Below are 26,094 nucleotides of genomic sequence, written 5' to 3'. Positions count from 1 at the left end.
ACATTCATAAGGGATCTATTGTCTTAATCTCTACAGCTGATACTAGCAAAGAGATTATAATTATGCAGTTTGGCAAAAAGAGCGCTGCTTCTGAAATTGCCGCTTTTAAAATATTTATTTTTTGAAATTGTCTTTTTACTACAACTTCTGCTTGCTTTTATGTGAACTTACCTATTCATTTAATGGAATCAAAAAAGCATTTGTTTCTAAAGTTTTTAATGAAAGTCTGGCAATATCTATCAAAATAAGTACATACGCACCTCTTACAGGAATTTATCCCAGTGCCTGTATCAGCACATGTATAAAAGATGCTCATTGATTATAATAGTAAAAGAATGGAAACGACTTAAATAAATATCAATAAGGTCAATTAATTGGTTCTACAAACACATCCTCAAAGGTTCAGATTCAAAAGGCTGGGCTAAGAGTGCAAAATCAGTATTTTTTAAAAGCTCCAGAGTCTGATGAACCAGCAAGGTAAGCTTGAAGATGATGATGGCAAGAGACAAGAGTCACCAGAAAATTAGGGGGAAAACAAGGAGAGTGAGATATCTCTATAGTTAAGAACTCAATGATGATGTTGAGGAGCACTAGTGAGGGTGGAAGCCTGATTAGAGTGGGATGTGCAATGAAGAAAAGGTTTTTTATACAGTTTTTAAAAAATATTCTCCTAATCTATTTTTTGATTGTGGAATTTAATCCGTTTAAAGTAATTATTGATAGGGAAGGACTTACTATTGCCATCTCGTTGTTTTCTGCATGTCTTATAGTTTTTTTATATGTCATTTCCTCCTAACAAGCACATACAAGTCTTTAAAGAAGTCTAAATACAAATGAGCAGAGTAAGAAAGTAACTAGGAGAGAACCTGAAGTCCAGGGATTAAGAAGGGAAAAACGAGCACCTTTAAATACAGGCATACTTCAGATGCTAGTGTGGGTTTGGTTCCAGACCACTGCAATAAAGCAATATTGCAATAAAGTGAGTTGTCATCTTTTTGCAGGGTCTCGTCATCAATTTGTAAAAACATAACACCTGTGAAGTGCAATAAAATGAGGTATGCCTGTACTGATTGAGAGCGAAAAAAGATACAGGAGAGAGAGGAAATGCTAAGATAGAAAGAGTACTGAGAAGGCAGGGAAAGATGGGGTTCCATTCAGTGTAGAGGCTGGAAATACATTCCTTCCATTGCAAAAGGAATGGAGAAAGGATGAAAGTAAATGTTGAACTCCCCTAAGGGAGCTTCCTAATTCCTCATTTGGTATATTTACACTCCCTTCTAGTAAACTTGTTTACTTGGTTTTAAGATTCATCCACAATAGAGTAGAAACAGCCAATCACAAAGAACAGCTGTTATAGGTAGGCAAGCAGTGAGAAGGGAAAATTATAACTTAATAGCCATTTTCATACAAAAGAAGAAAAAAATCTCCGGCAATTCAGCAGTATCTACTAATATACAAAATGTATATACTACTTGACCAAACAATTCAATTTATATGAATTTATCTCATAGAAATTACAAGAAGTTCATCAATGTATTGTTCGTAATTTCAAAAAAAAGGAATACAAACATTTTGCAGCATGAAACCAGCTAAATTAATTAAAAAGTACATCTATATAATGAAGTAATATGCAACAATTAAGACTGAGCTATATGCAGAGGCATGAAAAGACATAAAATATTATTTTAAGTGAAAAAAATAAACTGCAGGACTGTTTTATAGTATTTATAGTATTTATAATATGATCCCATTTTTGTTTCAATATATATCTGTTCATGTGTGGAAAAGTCTGAAAATATATATAACAAAGAGTGGTCAGCATTAGGTATTGAGTTATTCTATTTTCTAATTTTCACATTTCTATACTTTGAAATGGTGGATATAGACATAAAACTTCAACTATCATAAAAATAACCAAATATGGAAATAGATAACCAAATAAATATATTACCTGTTAGATAAAATACACAGTTCTTTTAAACTTGGAGCCATGGAATGATCTTTATAATTTTCCCGAGAGAAAAACGTCTTTAGGCCATTTTTTGAGGAAACATCCCTGTGAAGCAAAGTAATTTACTTGCATTTGACAATTCAAAATCTCATGTTAGATTAATCCTTGCTTTTCCTTTAGCATCGAATTAAATATCAGAGATACTAGAGAGTTAAAGATAGAACAGATTAAAGGGTCTGTCAAGAGCAGGGCTCACCTTTGGCTCTGGGCATAACATTAAGATGTTTGGTTACTGACAGAATATGCTTCTCAATTTATTTTTGTTTCATGCACCACTATGTCAGGACAAAAGACACTACAAAGACTGCATATCCTATTTAATTAACTTGACAAATGTGATAAATGGCGTGTTTCTACTAAAATCACTTCTAAGATCAAATACAATTTTCCATAACATAAATAATAGAAACTAACATATTATAATCAATGCTTTCCAGATAGTAAACATACAATAAATGCTGGTTGAATGAAAAAATTTAAAAACTAAAAACACTGAGGACTATTAATCTAGGAAGACAAAGATAAGTTGGATTCTGTGGAAAAGGATAGTTCCAGGGCTACAATACTGTACAAAGGCCCTAAACCACATTTGGTTTCACAATGTCACAATGTCGATGGTATATAAGAGCATCTGTGCTGCTTGTGCACACTTTATGGCAAGGAGCATAAATGTGTATACCCCTAATCAAATGGCAACTTCTGGCTGGTGCATTCCCAAATTGGGAAATTCTAATATATTTGCTCCATACTCATTTCTTACTCTTTTTAAAGGCATTTATTAAAAAAAAAAACGATTAAGGTATAAATGGTAAAATTAGAATGTCTTGCTTGCTATACACCAGTGTAGTTATTACTTCTTATAGCACTATATTTGTAACATCTCATGTTTTAAGTGTTTTGCACATCTTAAAGTCATGCGCCTCAGGGATTGCGAGCTCTTTGGAGGAAGGAAGCATTGTTTGGAATAAACAAATACTTACTGAGCACATACAGACTGAATCTTGAGTCAGGTACTATTTTAATCATCTTAATAATCTCATAACTTCTGCATTCTCTTTGGCTAGCAAAGAGTAGATGCTCAGTAAACGTGATAAATCTAAAGTAGAACATGTATTAGATCTCTACAAAGCCTCTTATGTTACTTAACAAAGTACTCTACTTGTGAAGTTCTCATACACTTCTAAAATATGGTCTATGCATTTATATTATCACTTGATATAGATTCCAACATAACAAAAAGCAGCTTGTCTATTTTTAAAGGGAGTCTTTTGTTACTTGTACAGAAATGGGCAAGGTTCTTGGAAACATGAAAATTCCAGCGTCTCTCCTTCACTAAAACACCAACAATAAGGACACGATGAAATTATACCTAGTAGCAATCTGAATAGTGAAATGTTGTCACTTTAAGGAGAAGTGTAGTCAGCTATAATCCAAAAGTCTTCCATCAAAAGATGAGAATAGGGTAAAATCTCAGCCACTGAACTTAGTATCTTTTCTTTCCTCCAAATCTCTCCAGATCATAAACTCTTCTTTCCTAATTCAGCCCACTCCCACTTCAATTCTCTTCAGGTGATTATAAACAAATGCAACTCACCAGTTCAGCCTTGGTTCACTCATGGCCATTCCGGAGCTCATATTCTTAGATTTCTGCTTTACTCTAGCTCACAATTCTGCTGCCTGGCAGTGCAGGCTCCAGCAGCTGTAGCAGGATTTCTCCAGAATCAACATTCACCTGAGGAAAAACAAAAGGTCAACATTAAAAACAGGTGACTGGCTGGGCCAGGTGCTGTTAACTCATGTGAAGAAGTACCTGTTCTTAACACCTACCATCAACTGACGCGGACACCTGAAACAACAGATCAGACAGATGAATGCTTCCACGGTTTTTTTTGTAGAATATCAATGATGATGTAGGGTAAGTCCTTTTCCATTTAACGTACTCCAGGAATGTCACCCTCAAAACACTGCGAAATAAGCAGAAACAGAATGGTGTTCTCATTACTAACCAACTACATCACTTTATGCCATGGAGCTGTATGTCTTAGCTCTCCCCCACTCCCTTACCTCCAAAATAAATCTTGCTTCCATTTTCCTCATGATACACTGTTATGGTGAAGATTCTGGCAAACAATGCAAGCCAAAAGCTTCCTGATATCAAAAGTCTTTCCTAGACTTTCAAAGAGAACCTCATTTTTGAGGAGACGGAGGTCCGGGCAACTTAAAGGACATTTTACAAGATCACTTAGAGGAATCACCAAGGCTACAAGTCTGGCTTGACCACTCCACATGTTCGGTGTTTCTCCTGCAACCCCGGGCGGAATGATAAAATCTATGTGAGAAAATTATAAATTTAGAAGCTGATCTTGGGCCACAGGACAGGCCTGATCGGCTCACACTTAATCCAGTTCTCACTTTGACCCAGTGTGAAGTTAGGGCAGGAGAGTCGATGAAGGTAAAAGATGCGGCTGAGGGGAAAAAGGACTGAAGGGGCAGAGAAACACGGTTCCAGGAAGGCAGGTAAAGGGGCGAGCTAAGCCGTGGGCGGGGGCCGCACCACAACCAGCAGCTCAGGGTCCTGGCCTGGTTGAGGGCGCCGCCATGTTCCCTCCTCCCGCCCCTCACGAGCACGCCCTTCTGCAAGGCAGCACCCCTTCTTCCGCGTCGCAGCTGCAAAGCAGTCTGGCCGCCCACCTCGCAGTCCGCAGCAGCTCTGCCCTGGGCCGCGTCCCCACTCCACACACTGCGGTGCACGCCCTGGGAAGCCCTTATTTAAAGGACGTGGCTGCGCCGCCTCGGCACTGCGTGATGACGTCACCAGGGACGTAGCGGGCGGGGCCCTTCGACTCCAAAGGGCCGCTTCCCAGCCTGCGTGCTCGGTGTAGTTTGTCTCGGAACTGTCAGATCGGGCTTGGGATTTGCCGTATAGAACGGGCTGGGGGCATGTTGTCCTAAAAAGTCCTTCACCTCGCGGAGGATCGTAAATTGGGAGGAGGACCGGCGATAAGTACAGTCCTGGAAAGACCGAAACAGACTCATTTTGTGACCTTAGCCCATTATCTTAACTTCCCTAACCCTGACACCTGTTCAGTAAAATGGAGTTACTTCCTTAGTTGAGTTTTTGAAAGGATATAATGAAATAAGGGATGAACTATGTTCAACCCAGTACTTGGAGGAATAACTCCTCCACTCCATCCCCATCTTGTTTTAGATGTCAGTTTTCACCAGTAGTCTCTCTGGCTCTCACACACGGTTGTTTGTTTGTTTGTTTGTTTTTGGTTCTGTTTCCCCCATTCATTAAGGAAAGATTTATTGAGCATTTATAATTCGTGCTTGTTGTTGGGTATATGTAGGACTAAGAACAAATACTGGTTTTTCCAAGAGCTTTTGATTGTTGGGAATCTAAGACATTCACATTAAATAATTATAAAAAGTAGTGATTAGCTACGTAAGAGGTATATAGTAGAGAGTACAGAGAGATAGAGAGTTACGAGTGAGAGTAACAAAAAGCAGCTTTGAATAGCTAAAGACTTCTACTGAATGTATGTCAGTTACCACATTGGGTACTTGACATGTCAGCTCATTTGAAGAATTTGAAGTATGAAGATGATGGGAAACGGCATTCTAGACAGAGACCAGCACAAGGAACTACATAAATTCGTTGCACGGACAGAGTCCAGTTTGTGTGCTATCAGGAAGATGTGTTCTAAATTTCAGAATGATTTATGATTTTTAAAATTATGTTAACATAAACATTCTACTTGTTAAAAATCTCTCTTGAATATAAGGACCCGTAGGTAGTTTATTTTGCCTGGAATGCAAGGTTTATGAAGAATAGTAGAAGAAAAGAGTTTGGAAAAATAGCTTGAGGCCAGAGCACAGAAGACTAAAAGCTGGACCAGGGATTTTAACTTTACTGTATAAGAAATGGAAAGCGGAGGATGGGGGTGGTGGTGGGGAGCTTATAAGCAGAGGAATGACACAATCAGAGCTATGTTTCAGCAAAGTTTATCTGGCAAGGTGTTGAATACGTTGTAAAGAAGAGATCAGTTAGGAAACAGTGCTTGTAAATGCTTGCAGATCAATTGGTACAATGTCTAGCAGTGTGCAGGCAGCCTTTCTTATAGGTGAGTGATATTGATGGCCTGTGCTAGGACAGAGATGGACATCAACGCAGTGTAGAAGTTCATGTGTTGGGTACTATCTCACAAACTATGCAGTCAAAGAGACTTGGGAATCTTCGGCAACTGCTCAAGGACTACTCAAGAATTGTTTAAGCATTAATGCTGCTGGGATGCACCAGCCCACAGTAGTGTGCTATGGTAACATCACTGGATGTAGCCTGTGTTGAGATTCCAGATTCTCATCCAGCAGTATGCTCTGGTTTGGTGTATCTTGAGTTCCGGTGGCTGTGAGATAGCACACAAAATAAAAAATTTTAGAGCCAGAAGGAACTTTGGAGATTATCTAGTCCAACCTTCTTATTTTCCTGTTAAGGAAACTGAGGCCCAGATTGTCAAGTGACTTTTCCAACATTGCATGATCAGTGATAAAGCTTTATCAGTGATAAAGCCGATACTAAAAATCAGTGATAAAGCCGATACTAAAAATCAGGTCTCATAACTTTTGCTATTACAACACATTAAATATATGCATCATTTTTTCTTTGCGCTCTGCTTTGTAAAACAGAAGCAATTTAGTGAAAACTACATGGATTTTTGGAGTCCAGCATATATGGGTTTGTATCTCAGATTCTTGCTTACTGGCAGTGTGATCCTAGACATGTGTTTCCTCTTTGAGCCTCAGTTTCACCATCTGGGTAATGGAAACAGTAATAGCTCACCTATAGGATTGTTGTGAAGATTATAAGAAAAAGAGTAAATATGGAAAAGTAAGTGTTCAATAAATGGTAGCTATTAATATAAACTTTTTCTGTCAAAAAATATCCACAACATAGTGGAGGTGGCACTGTAAACAAATGGTTATAGTACAAATAAGAAATGATATATACATACATACATATTATAGAAGATTCTATGGGAACACAACAAAGAAAGAAGTCACTGCGACACTTAGAGACTATTTCAGAAAAATTTAATTTACATTCAGTCTTGAAGGATAAGTAGGAGTTCACTGGGTAGAGAAGCTGTTCTGGATATTCAGGTGTGAAAAATCACAGAAGTGTGAAACCGCTTTTTTTTTTTTGCTGTATATTCTGGTGAAAGGGAAAGCTACTGCTTTATTGTGTGTGTGTGGGGGGGGATGGGCAGAGAATGAAGGTCACTGGACTGAAAGGGGTAGAGGGGCTACAGAGGGTCTTCATGCCATGCTAGATAATATGTACTTTTGGATTTTATCCTCTGGTGGTGAGAAAACCAATGTATGTAACAGTTTTATTGATCTGTAACCTACCTACCATAAAATTCACCCATTTCAGTTGTACCATTCAGTGATTTTTAGTAAACGTATGGAGTTTTGCAACCATCGACATTACCAAGTTTAGAATATTTCCATTACCCTGGAAAATCCTTTCTGCCCATTTGCAGTCAATCCTTCCAACTCCCAGCCCCAGGCAAACACTAACCTACTTTCTGTCTCTATAGGTTTGCCTTTTCCGGACATTTAAAATAAATTAAATCATACAGTATACAGTATAAATCAAATTATAGAGTATAGTCTTTTGCATCTGGATTCTTTTTCTTAGCAGAATATTTTTGAGGATCATCCATGTCGTAGTAAGTGTTAATAGTTGTTTTGTAGCAACTATTTGTGGTAGCTCATTTGTGGATATGCCCCATTATGTCAAATGTTTTATCCATTTGACAGTTGATGGACATTAGATGGTTTCCACTTTTTGGCCATTATGAGTAATGCTGATATGAACATTAGTGTACATGTCTTTGTATGAACTTTGTGTTTTCATTTTTCTAGGGTAGATATCTAGGAGTGGAATTGTTGAGTTGTATTGTAAATTTATGTTTAACTTTTAAAGGCACTGCCAAACTGTTTTCCAAAGTGATTGTACCATTTTATTCTTTGGATTCTTAAGCAGGGGAAAGGTTGGGTTTTCCATTTCTGCTAAACTGAGAAACAAACTCAGAAGTTGAATGAAAATCCAATTTCAGTTTGAAGGATTTTGTATTTTGAGTTTGTAAAATGTTTCATCAGATCTGAATTTCAAAAAGAATATTTAAAACTGCAGGCACCTGGTTAAGTGATCATAGTTGTTATGAGGTGTGTATTTCTTCTTAAAGACAAAATCAAGACAGAGAAATATGCAAGATCATCTGCCTCTCAGCATAACAGCAGCTACCCTCCGCAGCACATGAAGATGGCTTTGCCTTTTCCTCTGAAAAGGAGAGGCCTGCTCTGCATGGGTCCATTTGATCCAAATGCACATTAGAAGTAGAAGTCTGATTTTGAGAAGCTAGACTGTTTGATCTTGCCCCATGAAACAAAGCCTCGTAGTAACAGTAGCAACTAAGACATATGTGTGGTCAGGTCTTACTGACTCGTCTATGATTATTACTTTGGCTTTCTCTCCAAAAGTTTAATAATAACCTGACACTTGTTTTCCTTTCTAATTCTGCCATGAAATCATTATAAACAGAAATGTAAGATGTCCCCCTTATACTCTCATTTAAGTACCCTTCTTGAAGTGGAGCAAGCTAATCCACAATGAAGAGGTGAGTGTAAACCATTTGTTTTATCAGAAGGAGCTTAGGCATGAGCTTGGCCAAAGGCCTAGAGGTGACAGATTTCATATTTTGAACTCCACGATTTCCATTAACTCTCAATTTCCCGAGATACCAGAAGGTGTTAAATATTTATAATTACATAGAATTTGACAGTTCATAAATATTTCACATGCATGTCATTCTTCCTTTTCTCCAAGATAGTTCGAAATAAAAACAGGATTAGGGACTGTTACATTTGGCAATTTTCAGGATCAATTCAATTATTTATTTTACTGATCGCAAGAGATGCTTAGGTATTGCAGTATGAGTGTATGGAAGAAAATGCCAACTTCGTTGCCTTTATTCTGACTTCAGAATATTTTATAATTTGAATGTCCTTGATATGACTTTAAAAATAATTTATGGTAAGGTTTTTGCACTGTTATAATAGTGTGATACTTAAATTTACTGGTTCGCTCCTACATAATCTACTCAAGAGAAGGGGCAGAGTTGGGGTAGAGCAATGCTAACCCAGGTAAAGTTGGATTTTTTAGTCTTCAGCATCATTAAAGTCTTTGGCATCATTTCTGATGTTCTATTTTAACGATTGCCAAAGCAAAGATGACAAAGTATTGTAGGCTTTCAGAACTGCTCCCCTCCTATGCTCAAAGCAGATATCATTATTCAGTCATGACTCCCTTCTCCTTCGAGACAGGAAGTAGCCTCAGAAGCCTCAATTCTGCATTTTTGGCAGCTACTACCAATCAACAGACATTATCTCACAAATTAAAACTTCTTTTTTTGCCTTCTCTGATCATAAGGGTAGCTTGATCCTTATATAGGTTTTTCCCTTGCAAAATGGAAATAAATTTTTTCAAAGAGTACTACAGACCAGTGCTTCTCACACTTTAATATGCAAACCAATCAGCTGAGGATGTTATAAAAATGCAGACTCTGATTTAGTAGTTTTGAAGTGGTACCTGGGATTCTGCATTTCTAATAAGGTCAAGGTCACAGGCGATGCCAGACCTACTGGTCTGTGTACTACACTTTGAGTAGTAAGGTTCTACTAGACTGTTCTCTGGAGATAAGATGTAAGTTAGAAAACTATGCGCAATGCAACAAAATAACCAAGAACGAAGAAGAATAACAAGGCAAGTGTTCCATTAGAAGCTGAAGTTTTATTATAGGATAACAGTACATAAAGCACATCTAAAATTGATGTGTTCAATGCACTTTTAATAAAGGTAATGTAATATTAAAGGTACAGTTTCTAAGTACAATATAACAACATTCATATTAGAATGAAAATCGGAGTATTTAAAAGACAACATTAAATCTCTCTTTTTTTTACAGCTTGTATTTACAAAATGAATCAAAATATTTTTTTTTTTTTTAAATTCAGGACTCAATAAAATAACAAACAGCTGGAAATAAGCAGACTACTGTAAGAGTGAATTGAAAAGAAACCCAATGTATGTGAAAAGTTGGATGATCCTCTAATAAAGATCATTAGCAAAGTTTTAGTACAATACTATTTTTAGGATACCCATAAATGGCTTGCATTTTTAGTGTGGCAGAAAAGGAGTTTTTACATACTGTACACAAAAACAGACATATTTATAGGTACAGTATTACTGTTTCCAAACTTGCATTGTATTTACAGAAGGCTGAGCTTGTTACTCACAGAGTTTTGTGAAATTTGTGTGCTTAATCCTCAAGACCTACACACAATTAGAATCAGCATTTCATGTGGTCTTTTAAAATGTGGATTTAGTACTTGATTGTAGAAGTGTTAACCATAAGGCTTGACGTACTTTATCAATTTACCGTAACAACCCAGGAAAAGAGTTTAAATTGGGGTACACTTGTTGTCATTTAACAATTATCAAATGCTGACATGTGCTGGCCACTGTGCAGACACAAAGAAATACAATCTCTATCTTCAGGAAGCTTAGGATACTAAATGGTGCTTTAAAAAAATTTCCATCTTTTTCTAAGCGAAGCAATAAGGAATGACATGATTTGTATTAAAAGAGATTTCTCCCTAAACTGTAGCCAATGCAGTTTAGGTTAACTAATAGGTTAACTATTAGCATTAGCTCTCATTAACCACATGATTGCATTTATAATTAAGGTAACAGCAACTCTTCCATAAAAATGGAAAATGTCTAGAATTGTGGGTAAATATGCAGTGCATGGAAGCCAATAACCATGGCTTGAGAATTTATCACCTTCAATTACAAAAAGTGCAGTAAACAGAAACATTTGCTCTATATTTATAAATTGCTCAAAAATCTTTGCTAAAGATCTTACAAATTCAGTAATATTACAGAACAATTCTAATCAATATTTAATAAGGTTAACTACATCCTTAGTTAGATATTTGATATACTTTGATTTTTAACAATGCCAATAGGTCTTGGGAGAACAAGTGAAAGAGTTTTAACTAAGTTCATTATTAAATGACTTTTAAAATGAAGGTCCTTTGCTCAGTTCATGGAACTGGTTGAGGTCATATTAAAACAGAACATCCCTTGTTGAATTTGCTTTATGGCCCATGTTCTGCAATGACAGTGGACATCTCCATGCTTCTCTGGTTCAGGGAGGAGGGGAAATTTTATTCTGCCATCAAGCCACCAAGGATATTTTATATAAATGCCTATTATCTATAATAGGAGCTAAGTACACAACCCTGTCAAGTACCAATAATATAATTCCATAGTAAGAAAAAAAGTATTACTCCATTAAATTAGAGTGTTTCTTTAGGATCTTGAAGGCCTGGCAAATTATTTTTCAGCTCAGGAGATATGTATAAAGCCAAGTAGCAAACAAAGTAAATGCTAATATGTTTTCATATACCCATATTTATAAACAAATTCACCCTATTGATGTCAAATATCCATACTAAGGAAGTAATTTTATCCTAATTAAATATACTCTAGAATAATTTATATAATGATATTATGTATTTAAAGAGAAAAGCATGTCCCAAATCCAGCACTCTGATACAGCTGCCAGTTGGGCACAGGTAGATATATATATATATGTATATATATACAAATATATAGTTATACTCAGTGAAATTAACAAGACCCAAAGGTGGTATTGTCTAGGAATAAAAGGTTTTTTTGTTGTTGTTGTTGTTCACAAAAGTAACTTATCTAGCACCACACATCAGAAAAACACAAAAATAGCACACTCTAGTTCTAAACAGCTATGTCTAAAATAGATTATATAGTAAAACCAGTATTATACAGCATATTGTGGATTTGATAAACAGATAAATATTTGCACTGAGTAGGCTGTTTATAATATAACATTTTCTTATCTATACAGAATGAAAGCCAAAAAGTTAACTGTATAGAGATGTGCAGAACAACATTAAATAGTATGACTCAAAAGCAGGGACGAAGGTAAATTTCAAAGAAGAGTAAGAGAGAAAATGTTTACAGGCCATTACAAGTTCTTAAGTTAACAGTAAATAAGGAATCAATTGCTCAAGTTGAAGAAAGCAGTAAACAAGAGATTGCATTTACATGCAGATGTCTAAAATTTGTATTTTTTTTAAAGTCTATGCACAAAAGTCATTTGTTTTATTGCTTGACATTCAGTTATGGCTAGATTATTTAACCTATTTTTTTTTTTTTTGTACTTTGGAAACAAGAATATTGTTAAAGGTGCCATAAAAATGGACAACATCGAAAAAGGTTTGCAAATAAACCACCTAACACTGCAGTTCTTTATACATATTAAAAGCCTTGTCTGGGGTTTGTCATATGTTAAATATATTTAAACTGGGAAAATATGTTGTAGCTTGAAGCCTCCCATTGGCCCAAACATCCAATACAAAAACACATCTCCACAAAAGGAGCAGGCAGACAATACAGGTACATTTAAAGAAGCAGCCAGCTAATGTCCTAATGTTTAAAAATTTACCACTGTTTTTTATAAGAAATTTCAAACCATTGTGGATAAGAAGAGAATTTTGGATTCAGGAAGGTGTGTACAGTACATATGGATTTGTGTGTGTGTGTATATGTGCGTGTGTGTGTATGTGTGTGTGTGTGTGTGTGTGTGTGTGTGTGAAATCATATTCACTATATATTGCTCAAGAATTATCTGCATTTACATATACAATCTGTTCAATGATAACCAAGTTCCTAGAAATAGTATTCATCCACATTGAAGTAATGAGTGAGAAAAGAATCACGTGAACACCGGAGAGAATTTAGTTGCTCTTAGTGAACAACAATGGCATGTGTAGCATGTTAAAGCTAAGAGCAAGCTATCTTTCATTTGTTCTTAGAAGGAAAATAGAAAAAGAAATGTGATACTGCTAATGTAGTAAACACACTAAATGTAAACAGCAAACACGAATTCTCTAGGCATCTATTTAAAATAATCATATTCACTTTCTTAAAACAAGCCTCCATGTTATGTTTCATTACTGAAAAAAATGTTTCTATTCGGATTGACTATTATGTCATTCATTTATAAATAAACAAATGACCGAATGTATTTATTGCTCTGCGTTCTGAGAGTCTGGTTAAACATGGATATCCCCCTACCTCTGCCATCTACATTTCCTTGGTATGAAGCCAGACTTCTGGATTATGTTTAAAATTGTTCTGAGAGGCTGACAAAACTGATCTCACTTACACTAACAAACAAGCAGACAGACTCAAAAGTGAAACCAATTGCTTTGTACAGACATTGCTCATCAGCCTTCCCATCTCTTAACAATAAACAATCATAGGATGGTCTCTTTAATGAAATCCAGTGGAACTTCTTTAATAATACTAGTGTTTGGAATAGAATGAAGACCTGTATCATAGACTATTAGCAATAGATCAAGATTTACTGTTGCATTTCCGGGCACATAACCTGATCTATAGTATAAAGTTGTTTTCATGGGGTTCTGTTGTGTCATATCTTTATAAGTAAGAAGTGGCAATCAAATGTTATATGTAAAAATGTTAATAATTTGTATGTATATGTATCCATACCTGTGGTTGTATGTGTATATGTATATGTGTATATAGATATATAGAAATGTTTCTGCCATTTTCCATAGTCTTTATTATCAACAATAAGGTAAATGTTTCCTTTTATTTAAATATGGAAAGTTTTCCCAAATTTTGCTCTTTTATGGTAGTAAGAAAATGTGTAAAGCTTCTTCTGAATGTGTATTCCCAGTGTGGAATGGAAGAATCAAAGCCAAGAATTACACTGAGGTTCACTGACTGTATGGGAAGTAACACATGGAAGTATGATAACAAAAGTATATTTCAAAAAATATAAAATGTAACCCTAAGAGCTGGCTCATTTGCTGCTATCATGTGGGTTTTATCTGTCTTTAAACATTAGCTCTTGTTTTAATTTAACAGATTAAAAACTACAAATGTGGAAGTATAAGAATTGTGTTACATAAAGGAATTTTTTGGTTTGCTTCCATAGGAGAACACAGTGAAAATAACAATTATTTGCTGGCATCAAAAAACATGTTTTATCTTTCACCTCTCTCAAAGCACTGATAGGCAGGGCTCTCGTCTTATTACTGGTTTTTAATTTTTTTATCCATGTTATATAGAGTTTGAAGTAGTTTTTAATATATAACACTATAAATATTTATTGAGAATATTTTAATTATTAGAGAAATGGTAAATGGAGTATGCAGGATTGTACTTTGAATGACGCTCTCTGTTAGTATATTACCTATTAACTTATCTTTTGAACATACTGGCATAACTTTCCACAGCTCTGGAAGTTATTCAATGTTTTAAGCACACGAGACTGAAGAACACACAAGTTTCGAACACAGCAAAATGAGATGAAAGTGAAGAGTTTACAAACATATGCAGTTCTACACAGTTCACTTGTGCCTTGGAGGGATAGTATTATCCTTATAATTAATAATAAAAAACACAATTTGTCCCAGTAGTACTGGCCACCCTGTTTTAAGAGTTTTAGAAGATCCCTGAGCACATTGTTTCTGACTCTTAACCCCAACTCCAAAATGATAGGGCTTCTATTGTTGATATCAAGATGGATTGTCATTCACAGTAAGTCAATCATAAGGTGCTTATTTACCCTTTTCTTTTTTTTACCAATCAGCACAAAGAACTGTCAGAAAATAACTTTATTATTATTATTATCTTAAAATAATAGCACTGGAAGGACACATGATTTAAACAATCAATGTTTGCAACAGTGGCTTTAGGATTATTATCTGGCTGCCCCTCAACAATAACAAGTGATTCAATCGACATTCCTTAGCCAAAAACAAAAGGAAAAAAAACAACAACAACTGTACAAATATGTATTTTTCCCTGAGGGATCAAGGTACACCCGCAAGTGCTCTATGTACATATTGCACTAGAGAGGAATGAAGAACATGTGCAAAAAAGCAACAATGAGAGAAGCTTACATCCTACTTAAACCTTTTCATTAAAGATTCTACTAGGTTGTTTTGCATTTTGGAATGTCGGAACACAAACAGCTATTCTTTAGTCTAAAACTAAAAACACATATTTCTACTATGGCACATTCAATGAAATAAAAATTTTCCAAAGACAGATAGACAAATTCCATCAAGAAAATAATACAAAGTTTGTTTGTTTGTATTTTTTTTTTAGAAAATTACATTACTTTCTTTCTTTGTTTCACATTACAAAATCTTTTGTTTCTTTACACAAATCACATTTTATTGCAGGAATATTTCAAGTGCCATCAAATATTTATAGAAGGGTTAAAAAAATAGAAGTCTCTCTAAAGTGGTCCAGACAAGGCTTTGTATAGAATAAATCTTTTTTTTTTTTCCCCATCTTCTAGTTTTGATTTAAGTATTTTGAATACATTTTCTTTTCATTGACACTTAGTAGCCTAGAAGCGGTCTGACACACGCACATCATACACACGAAAATCTCTCTCACATACACACACGCGCGCGCGCTCCTGCCTCACCTGACCCTCAGCCCACCCCTATATGCTCACAGACATCTGGGTATCCACACTATAAAGAACAACCAAACTTAGAAACAGTGTCTTAAGTCGTGTTTTCCTTAAGTCAGGAAGGGTGAATTAGGATTCTGAAGACTCTTTATAAAATCCATAGTTTTAACGTAAACTAGGATGCTGAACACTTAAAAAAAAATCCATAGCTTTAACACAATTTGCAAACTGTCCAAAAAAGCACTTTCATCTGCACTTTTGTTTTCATTGTGACCAAGGCCAGTTCTTCAATATAATGCAACCATTTGGACACCCTTGTAACTGAAGGTATTCAGGCTTTGTAGAAAAGCCTCATTTACCCTAAGTAAAAAATTGTATAAAAGGTCTTATAGCAGCCCGGATAACAATGATGTGATTCCAATCTTTAAAAGATTACTGGACATTTAAATTTGACTTTAATTATAAGACCTATTAAGAGTAATTGTTCTGAATCACCGAGTATTTTGTGTCATCACACAGGTGTTCTATAAGGAAGAAAAAAATAAAAAGGCAAAAATTTTCATATCCTTTTCTATACCTCATATTTTTTTCAACTAAATTTATTGTTTAACTTCAGATCCCAGCTTCAATCCAAATAATAGTTGTTCCCTCATGTCACTGAGTATGCTTCTACTATGTTCCTACACTATCAATGTACTTTGCTCTTAAAGTCCACACCCTGCTATTCTTTCAGAAAGATCTAGTAGCAGCATCATGTCAATGTATCTTGGTTTACTCTAAAAGCAATGTCACCATGGTGTGACTATCACTGAGATTAGAGCATCATTTTTTGCATTAAATACATGCAAAATCCTTTCTGGGAAAAGGAATTTCTTTTAAGTTCAACATTTTGTTCTCTCTCACCCTTAGAGAAGTTCAATTAGCTCTTATCATTTCACAAATGGACACTGGAATTAGGTTTAGTTGCTCTTTAATGCGCTAGCACCTGAGGCTGGTCATATTCAGAAAGCTTTGGTTAAAAAGAAGTTAATATACTTTAATAAAACCATCCCCAAATTTAGTGAATCAGAATGACAAACAAAACAAAACAAAAACAAAAACAAAAACCAAACCAAACCAAAATAAAAACATACCATTTTCCCCCAAAGGAGAAACAATAGGAAAAACATGGACAAATAAATAACTGAACTAAGCTTGGTACTCTTTGCAGAGTATAAATACTATTGATCTTTAAAGGAACTATGCTTATTTAAATTAAAATTTTGATTTAACCCTTCTTGCCCAAATATAAATACTATATGCTTATAGTTAACCTCTCTATATAAACACTCATAAAGTTTTACATGCTTGTCAGAAATTTAAGTAAATATTACTACTGTCTTCTACTTACGGTTAAACCCTTACTACATTTTTGGAAAAAAAATTTTTAGATGTTATTTAGGCTTCATACACACTTCTGTGTGAATAATTCCTCATCTTCTTCCAAGTCCCTCGGGAAACAAGTCAAAGTCAGTGGAGTAAAAAACAGTGAAGGGCTCTGTGAAGCCTCGGCTGTGACCCAGCATGACATCAGGAGCCACCATTCCTGCCGAAGATTTAGGAGGGACCCTGGTGGTAAAGGAGACACTTTCTTTGCTGTAAAGGGCTGCTTGGGAACTCCCCCCTTTACATCACGGGAAGATGTCCCCTTTTCTGTATAAACATGGTCTTTGATGTAAGACCAGAAGTTTGACTCCTACCCCGAGTGGGACTAAAATTATCATCTACATGCCTACATTCCCAAAGGTCACTTATTTCTAAAATATGCACACTTGTATATTAGATTGTTTCTTCTCCCTTCCCTCATTGGGAATTATTTTTAAAAACTTACAAAATTAACGAAAAAACAACTCAATATTTCTCACCTGAACACCAAAGCCAAACAATCTTCTAAATATTTAATAAAATAAATTACAGTCCACAGTTTTCTAGTGATGATAAATACAAAAGTAAATGTTTGCAAGTAGCCTTGACTTCACTTTAAAGGCTTAAAATATTTAATATTTAAATAACAGAAACTGGTTCAACATGGCATGCCTCTCTCACCCCCCCTATTCACTGTCTATGAAATATGGAGAGCAATGTTCTAGAATTATAGCATCTAGAGGCAGCTAGTCTAGAAATAGTTCACTCTGAGATAAACTCTTAGGGTTCCTAGATTATACCAAGAATATAAACATTCATAAAGTGAATGCTTCACGTCCTTACATGGGGAGTTTGCCTTTGCTCCAGATATAATCTTTGGGTCCTTCTTATAATAAAAGCTAGATTAGAATAAATATTGTGGTTACTGATTTGTTCTCAAAGCATAAGAATTCCAAGTTGAGACTGAGTCTATATAACTACTGAATTGTATAAATGAACGTCTCCTCCCCTGCCTCCATGAGATGGCATTTTAAAAAGCTTTTTAAAAATAATGTGCATGATGGTATAAATCCACAGCACCAATCGATCATTCAACTTTGTATGAAGCATAAACACATCTATCCTTAAACTTACCAAAACACAAAGTATAATTTAGGGAGAGTTCCATTTCTAATTCCAAATTCACATGTAAAAAAAATAAAAATCCAACATCATGATTTCTAGATATGACCAGCCAGTCTTTTAAAAGTAATTTTGTAAACAGCAGCATAAACACCTCCCGACGTACCTTCCAAGCCTTCTCAGTTAAACTTGTGTTTCTGGTGCACATGCGACACGACAGTGAACACGCTAGCATTTAATTTAAAGAAAAAGGTGCAAAATGAAAGTGCCTTATCAATTCAACAGGAAAAGCTACACCAGTAACTACATTTTATATTAATTAAAACAATATATAAACAATATCTCTTTTAGCTATATATAGTCTTCATGCCCATTTACCCTGTAATATATTATAATGCTATTGTTGCTAGTGCTATGGACCCTTTTCATGCCGTCCTGCTGACTGGCAATAATCGGTGAAAAAAATAAAAACTTCCTTCATGAAACAAAGAGCAAGTTGTGCAAAGTAATGCTGCAACCTCCGCTATGCACACCAGACACCGATTATTGCTGGACTCTCTGTTGTTCCTGACAGATTGGTGACTCTGTAGAAAGTCTGTGGGCAGTGAGCTACAAGAAAAGGAAATCCTCCAACTTTAGTACCCTCCTTCTGTTGTAAACAGAGGTCAATCATCGAGAAGTCGAGACAGAAAAAGGGTCCATATCTGTAGGCATAATGGAAATCATATGCATGAGAAAAACAAGTTCAACTTTTATTTGTTTTCATTGTTTCCCCTCCTTTGCCTGACCCCGATCACCAAAAGATGTGCAGTGTGTTGGCGCTCCAGGTCTGTGCAGGGCCATATAAAGTGTCTCGATTAATTTTTTTTTGTTTTTCATGTTTGTACTTCAGACATTCTAGAAGTGCTTAGTTGATACATTTACCCATCAATTTGCATTGCTGGCTCAAATTCTGAAGTGAACAACTCCTTGTATAATGGAGGAAAATGAAGTCGCACAATGTCTGGGTATATTGCTTTAAATGCCATTAGCTTTTCTGTATGTCGTCCACATAAGGCTCTTAATGTAGACACCTTGCATATTAACTGTAAAGAAAAGAAAAGAGATGTTGTCAGGAGAGAATAGACATGAGAATCAATATTAGGGAATCTAGATGATCTTTACAACGTTGCTTATAATGGTGAAACACACTCGAAGCAACTTAAATGTCCAGTAATAGAGGATTGGTAAAAATAAATGGTGGTACATTATAGAATACCAGGTATACGTTAATTATAATTTTGAAGACAAATAATTTAATAACCTGAAAAGATGTTCATAAATGAAAGTGGCAGAGTTGAGCTGAGAATCTAAGTCTCTTACCTCCTTCTCTTATTCCAACATGCTTTTCGCTTTATCATCTCAAACCCTGCCATCTATCACTGAAAAAATAAGAGATATGGAGATAGCGACGAGGACAAGGGGGTAGTCACGGGTAGGTTAGGTCACCGCAACTAGACATGACACATCTCTTGAGCATTTTAGGCAGAATGAGTACTAGTTAACTCCAATGACAACAAGTTTCTTCTAGAGAAAGAGCTGTGCGTAAAACAAAATAATTCTGGGTCTGGGCAAAAGACCCTGAGTGAAAAAACAAAGTCAGAAGTCCTGGATGAAGTCCCAGCATTGACATTTACCAGGTGAAAATCATAACATGATCTGCAAAAGTGCTTTTTAAGCTCTAAGGCACTATACAAGCACAAAATACTTATTATTTTAACCCAGAATATTTCTAAGAAATGTTTTTGCCAGATCATAGCTCTTGTCCATGTGTTAGGTAGTCTCCATAGTAAAAAAAAAAAAACCTAATGGTACCTTTGCATTTGAGCAAGAAGATAGGGAAGCGAGGAAAGCTCCTGAGAGTTCATCTCCCTTCTACTTCCCATTCCTGCCCCAATCTCTCACTTAGCACGTACAAAATCAAAAACAAAACAGCAATTACCCCCAATTTCCCTCTTCCGAGCTAACCTGCCTATCAGAAGAAAAGAAAACAAATAGAAAAAACAAAACAAAACCCTTTTCAAATCATCCCCTTGAACAATAAAATACATAAAATAAATCTAAGAAAGAATAGGGCTGATTTTTCTAAGAACAAAAACATACTACTAGCACTAGCACTGAAGGATATTAGCATACTTTAAACTGACATCCTAATTGTTTTTATTGTAAAAAATAATAATTAGCAAAACATGAAAACTTATTCTCTGAATACAGGGTAGTAATGGGAAACTGATGAAGAAAATATAAGTTATTTACTGTTGATGACTAATGAACTTAGTGGAAATAGACTAATATTAGAACATATGGTTATCCTGGTTAATTATTTTAGTACTTCTTAGTTCCTCCTTCAAAATTCAAAGATTCTCTAATTTATATTAATGCAGAACACTCATTAGGCTTTATGCTTAACTCTGAGAGAATAAAAGGATTTCCAGAAGGTATTAAAGATTTTTTAAAAATGTTTAAAAAAATTCTACTATTGCCCTATTATTGTAGGACACTTTATAACCAATGATAATAAACAGAATTTAACTAGAATTTAACAGAACTTTTTGAAATGGAGATATTTCTTTCTTTTCAGTAGCCTGTTGCTTAGTGATGCTTTTGGAGGCTGGTTGGATGAATTACAAGGGTGGCTGGCAGCATGATAATGTGGCAAAGGTTAATTCAGGTTATGCCAATGGAAACCTTTGGCTCTCACCTTTGTTAGTATACCATCTTCTCGATGATTCTTCTGTAGGACGTGCTGAAGAGCTAGCTGAATTTTCTGTTGCAGTTTTTCAATTTTTACCTTTTCCTGCAGCCACGAGCGATCTAAACATGAAAGATGACATTCCTCAGTATTCCTCCAACATGGTGTCAGAACACCCCAATTCCTCCTTATTCTTACACCCAGAGTACTGTACCACAATGCAGAGTTAGAGATTAACAGGCCAGTTTCATTCTCCCTTCAAAATCTGCTGCTAAAGGAAGGAAAAACTGATCTATGATGGGTGTAAAGGGTATTAAACCCTTTCGTTTCTACTGATACTTAAAGGAAGGGAGGATCCTCCCCTTTCAAAAGGATAGCCATTTAAACTAAGGCCACACTCATACAAGTGCAATGAAATTACCATGGTCCTTCAAGCCTTTCTAAGAATTCCATTTCTGAATGATCTACTTATATCAATCCTGCCTGCTTTTCTGGAAAATATAAAAATAACCTTGTAATTCAAGGCAACTAAAACTGTCAGTAGAATTCCAGATGACTTTAGAGTTGTTAATTTAGGATAAAGTCTTTATGTATAAGCATTCCAAGCAGAAGATAGTAAGTTTGCAAAACATGATCCTCAAGAGGCCGTACTGGTTGAAAATATGGATTAAATTCAGATAAACTTGTGGATATATACAAAAAATTTCAGGAAAACATAGGATGTCTTGAAAAGCATGTTATATTGGACACTGACGTTAAGAAAGAGCAATCTAACTCTATGACAGCGTTTCTCTTGTTACCAGCGTTTCTCTTGTGGACTGCATTTCACTCAATTCTCATTTCTTAAGATTTTTTATCAGAACAAGCATGAGGTCTTCTTAATATATATATACACACATAATATATATATATACACATAATATATATATATACACATAATATACACACACACACACACACACACACACACATGTGCGTGGAGTTGTTATTTGAAAAAATTAAAGAAGATTTAACAAGTGTAGTGGCCTCTCTTGGTAGCCCACTCAATATTCTAAAAGTTATATACCTTGTAAAAATTCTTTACCTGAACAGTTTTTAAACCATTTTATTTGTATTTGGTTATTTTACCTGCTGACATCAGTACAAATGCAGAAAATAACGCAATTTCATCTTCAGTTAGGTGCATAGAACATAAACTCTTTCCAAATTCAAATACAAAGCTAATAAAGTCTTCACAACCTGCCGAAATTAGAATAAAGACAATTTAGGATTAGGGTTATTATCCTAGGAGAAAAATGTAGAAGAAGGTAAAGAGGAATCTAGTAGTTGAAAATCAGAGGGGATTGTGATAACATTTCTACTGTTAAATAGTTTGAAATATCAAAAGAAAAATCTGTCTAACCAACATCTCCATCACCACCACCATCACTATGTGGCATAACCATCATCACATCAACATCATTCAGAATAACGAGTGAACTTTTGCTGTGTGACTGGTATGTTAGGTACTGCTTGCTCTAAGAGATCTCTGAGTTTCCCACTATTTCACAGCAGCCCTCTGAGGGAGGTCTTATTTTTATTATCCCCATTTTAGAGGTGAAAAAACAAACTTGGAGAGGAAAATAATGTACCTAAGGTTACACAGGGAGGAAAAAACATTCTGAGATTCAAAGTCAGGCTGCCTGACTTCAGAGCTCACACTCTTAACCAAACTAACTGAAATGTTAAATTCATTCATTTTTGTTTTTGAGTTTATTTGATCTACAACACCCTTAAATACTAACAAATAATACACTATAGTGGTAAAATCTTTATAAGTTATATATATAACTGTTATATATATAACAGTTATATATATAACTGAAAACATAGAAAGTGAAAGTCCCATAAAAATAATAATCCATCGCCAAAGATTGGTTAAGTTTGGTGTCTATTCTTTCAGGTTTGCATATTATGTATATATAGTTAAATGGCAATGGGCTATATTATACTTCAATATACATACCTTCTGTCATTTAACTGTTTTTAAAATCACATAACACATCTTAGATACTGTCCCATTCTTTTTAATGATTATATCCACTTTATTTATATTATAGAAATCCAAAATAATTATTTATAAACTATATATTATAGTTTTACTTAGCAATACTTTATTTCTCTGCTAGCTACCTTTAATTCTCATCGATGGTTATTATTTGAGGAATATGGAAAGGCAGACTTTTAGCTTTTTGCTTAATTTTATGTATCAAATCACATGTTCTAGTTTATCTGAATAATATATCCCCTGCCCATGTGGTTCTTAAAATCTGGAAGGGAACTTTGAAGAGATATAATATAAATTTCTTCCATTACCAACTAGATAAAATGAATTTTCTATAAATTCTAACTATAAAGTAAAATAGGTATAAAATCCTTAAATTTTTGTTTCCAAATAACCAGTTTCCATTTTGTTCAATAAGAGCTTTCACCAGCTCCCATCTTTTCCTATAGACCTGATTTAAAGACAAAACATCCAGAGATTGCCTCACCTAAGGATTTGAAGACATCGGGGCTAGCATATTTCCCATCAAAGTACACGGTGTTGTTCTGAGAGTCGAAGGCACGGCACATTCTGATAAACACCACCTCTAGAGAACCTAAGCAAAGGCAGAAGAATGATTTAGATTATACCATCCTGGTGAGTTTGTTTTGGAGATACTAATGTAGAGACCATTTCTGAGTCAGTGCACTGGGCGTTGCATGCAGTTTAGCTAGTGGACTCTCATCACGTTAGCTCTCTAAAAGGGCAAAGTTCACTAATGTAATTAAACACTTGTGCTGAAGCTAAGGCCTGCTTTACAGAAGAGAGGATTGATTTACAAATTACTTCTTTGGCACTCTTCTGTTTTGCAATATAAAGTCTCAGAGTTGCTAGGAAAACATTTATTCATATCTATTAAAACAAACTAAAAAACCAGGGATGTCTGAGCTCCGCAGCCTTCTTCCTAACAACTAACCTCGGGATCTAGAGTATAAAAAAATAAATAAATAAACAGGTGATGGTAAAATTGGAGAAATGCAGGTGTCCTTCAAATTAATCTTTTCACCCAGAGGAGAAGCAAAATGGAGGGAATGTTTTCTGCAGATAGCTCAAAACCTTTAAAAAGAACTCAGTTTCCGCTAAGAGAAACCTGAGCTATTATCATTGGATAAAAACTGTTCCCGACACCTTCCTTACCAAGCATTTCTTTAATAAGCAGGTGAAAGCAGGTTAGGAAGAGATCTCAAAATTCACTTGCAAAGCACATACCTGCTTTGAGAAGCACAATTTGATCGTTTTGACACAGTTCCATAAATCCATCAATGCGTTTGGCAAATTCCACCACATACTGTATAGCTTCTGTGATTTTGATGGCACACAATTGCCACATCACCTCCCGTTGCTGTTAAAGAGGGAGGCACATTAACATCCTCAGTTACCCACATCCTCAGCACAATTGGTTTAACTTCCTATTTTGTAAAATCCTTCTTTGGGAATGGATTCAAAAAGGCTAAAGGATTAAAAAATAAACAGTTGGCAGTTATTTGGGTTATTACGATTGCTTCCGAGTAGTTTCTCATCTCCTCTAATTCCTTTCTTACCTCTTTGGTGTCAAGGGGACAGGAGGAAGATGTTGTGAGCATACGGGTAGCAGAAGATGAAAACGCATGCCACTGCTTTAACCCTGGGCCACGAATCGTAGCAAAAGTGGGATCTTCTTTTAAGTAATTATTTTGCCTTGGGGAATTCAATACCACTTTAGTGGCAAAAGGGAAAAAAGGGGGCGTCAATTACATTTATGAGCTAGGTGCTTTAGGACATCCTTGTTTTATTTCATTTTCACAGGAACATTTTTCCATTTTCCATAAATGGACATGAATGCTCACAGCAACTAGGTATTGGAGCTGGGATTTAAATCTCAGCATCTCTGATACCACTCCATACTCTTTGCTGCTTCTTACTGCTTTCCTGCTTCCTTTGTCACTTTGGCTGCTCGTGTTAACTGCTGTCTCAAAGGCAAACGAAGTGATGTGTTGCTCTTCCCTAGCCTGTCCTGTTTTTAATTTCTATTATATACCCATTCTCCAATTTAGTCACAGGATGACCTGGATCTGTTGTGTTGCCCCAATCTTAGTTTAGGACTGTTTCCACCAATATGATGGGGTATAAGAAACAGGGAGTTAGGAGCTAGGAGTCACAGTCTAGTCCTGAGGTTTGCACTCTTCAGCCATATGCCAATGGATGTTAGTTTCCTTCTACGTAAAATGAAGGAGAAGATTAGCCTAGATAATCTCTATGGTCCTTCTTAAGCCTGAATTTCTATGATTACCGGGAAAAACCATAGCATTTTCTTCAACCAAAGGCAGAATGGAGAATTAAAAGTTCCCCTTCTCTAGCCCTGCTCTCCCATTTTGGTAGCTTATTGATTAGAGTGTTTTATGGAAAAGGCAAGTAGCAGCACCTGTCAGCCTCATATTGCTAAGTTCAGATTGGGGTTATGATCATAGCTTCCAAACCTTTTTGTATACAAACTCTCTAAACTCCTTCTTCTTAACCTCTGGAAACATGAGGCTGAGATTATTTTACATGAACTTCTCGACCTTGAAATCTTCCATTATGATATTGGGACAAATCCCAATTCATTTAGGCTTTTGGAAACTGCTTAATTTAGCCCCCTGCTGACAAATAATAGGAGATGTGTGTGTAGTTAGAGGCACAATAGAATTTGTTTGTTATTGCTGAAATTTCCCATGCTGGCATCTCAGTAAGAGAACAAAGCCTCGAATACATGATCAGTTCTATAAAAAAGATTTTTAAACAGAAATTTGATATCCGATGAAACGCATTCATTCTTTGGAATGTTTGTAGTCTTGATCAAATCCCTTGCATGAGCACCCTTCCCAATGTTGCCTCGACCCTACATAATTCTCCAGAGTATACCTTGCTTTGATAGTTCTCAATCTCCTCCTGTAGAAAGGTCTGCCACGTTATCTGCTGGAGCTCTTCTCTCAAGTATTGGCAAGTTTCCAGATGCGATTTAGATATATTCTGTGCAAGATGTTCTAAGGAAAAAATAGAAGATCATAACATGAAAAGTCAAATTCTTCTTTGGACAATCAGTTTTCTCCTTACTTAATATTTGATTTAAAAAGTAATAAGTAGAAGGCAACACACT

The 26,094-nt window shown here is 35.5% G+C and overlaps 2 protein-coding genes across 10 annotated transcripts in view; both read right to left on the bottom strand.

Moving 5' to 3' along the window:
- The window catches only part of ICE2 (interactor of little elongation complex ELL subunit 2), a 47,774-nt gene extending 42,949 nt beyond the window's left edge, over positions 1–4,825 (bottom strand). For 2 of the 5 annotated variants that reach the window (XM_039865425.1, XM_039865427.1), the window contains exons 1-4: positions 4,703–4,825; positions 3,839–3,975; positions 3,606–3,743; positions 1,952–2,056 (exon numbers count right to left, since the gene is read on the bottom strand). In XM_039865425.1, coding sequence (XP_039721359.1) covers positions 1,952–2,056; positions 3,606–3,646 — 146 coding nt within the window. In that variant the 5' untranslated portion in view covers positions 3,647–3,743; positions 3,839–3,975; positions 4,703–4,825. Of the gene's footprint in view, positions 1–1,951; positions 2,057–3,605; positions 3,744–3,838; positions 3,976–4,075; positions 4,314–4,702 lie in introns of those variants that run through there. The other 3 variants (XM_039865426.1, XM_039865429.1, XM_039865428.1) reach the window with 3 other exon arrangements.
- Positions 4,826–9,846: 5,021 nt separating this feature from the next.
- Positions 9,847–26,094, bottom strand: part of RORA (RAR related orphan receptor A) — a 675,046-nt gene continuing 658,798 nt past the window's right edge. For all 5 annotated transcript variants that reach the window (XM_039865420.1, XM_039865419.1, XM_039865421.1 and 2 more), the window contains 6 exons: positions 25,860–25,981; positions 24,189–24,321; positions 23,428–23,535; positions 22,025–22,135; positions 20,906–21,018; positions 9,847–19,250 (listed from right to left, as the gene is read on the bottom strand). In XM_039865420.1, coding sequence (XP_039721354.1) covers positions 19,086–19,250; positions 20,906–21,018; positions 22,025–22,135; positions 23,428–23,535; positions 24,189–24,321; positions 25,860–25,981 — 752 coding nt within the window. In that variant the 3' untranslated portion in view covers positions 9,847–19,085. The remainder of the gene's footprint in view (positions 19,251–20,905; positions 21,019–22,024; positions 22,136–23,427; positions 23,536–24,188; positions 24,322–25,859; positions 25,982–26,094) is intronic.

The sequence above is a fragment of the Pteropus medius genome, unplaced genomic scaffold (genome assembly GCF_902729225.1).
Source record: "Pteropus medius unplaced genomic scaffold, Ma_sr-lr_union100, whole genome shotgun sequence".
In the NCBI taxonomy this organism is placed as follows: Eukaryota; Metazoa; Chordata; class Mammalia; order Chiroptera; family Pteropodidae; genus Pteropus; species Pteropus medius.
This window is presented reverse-complemented; position numbering and strand designations above follow the sequence as displayed.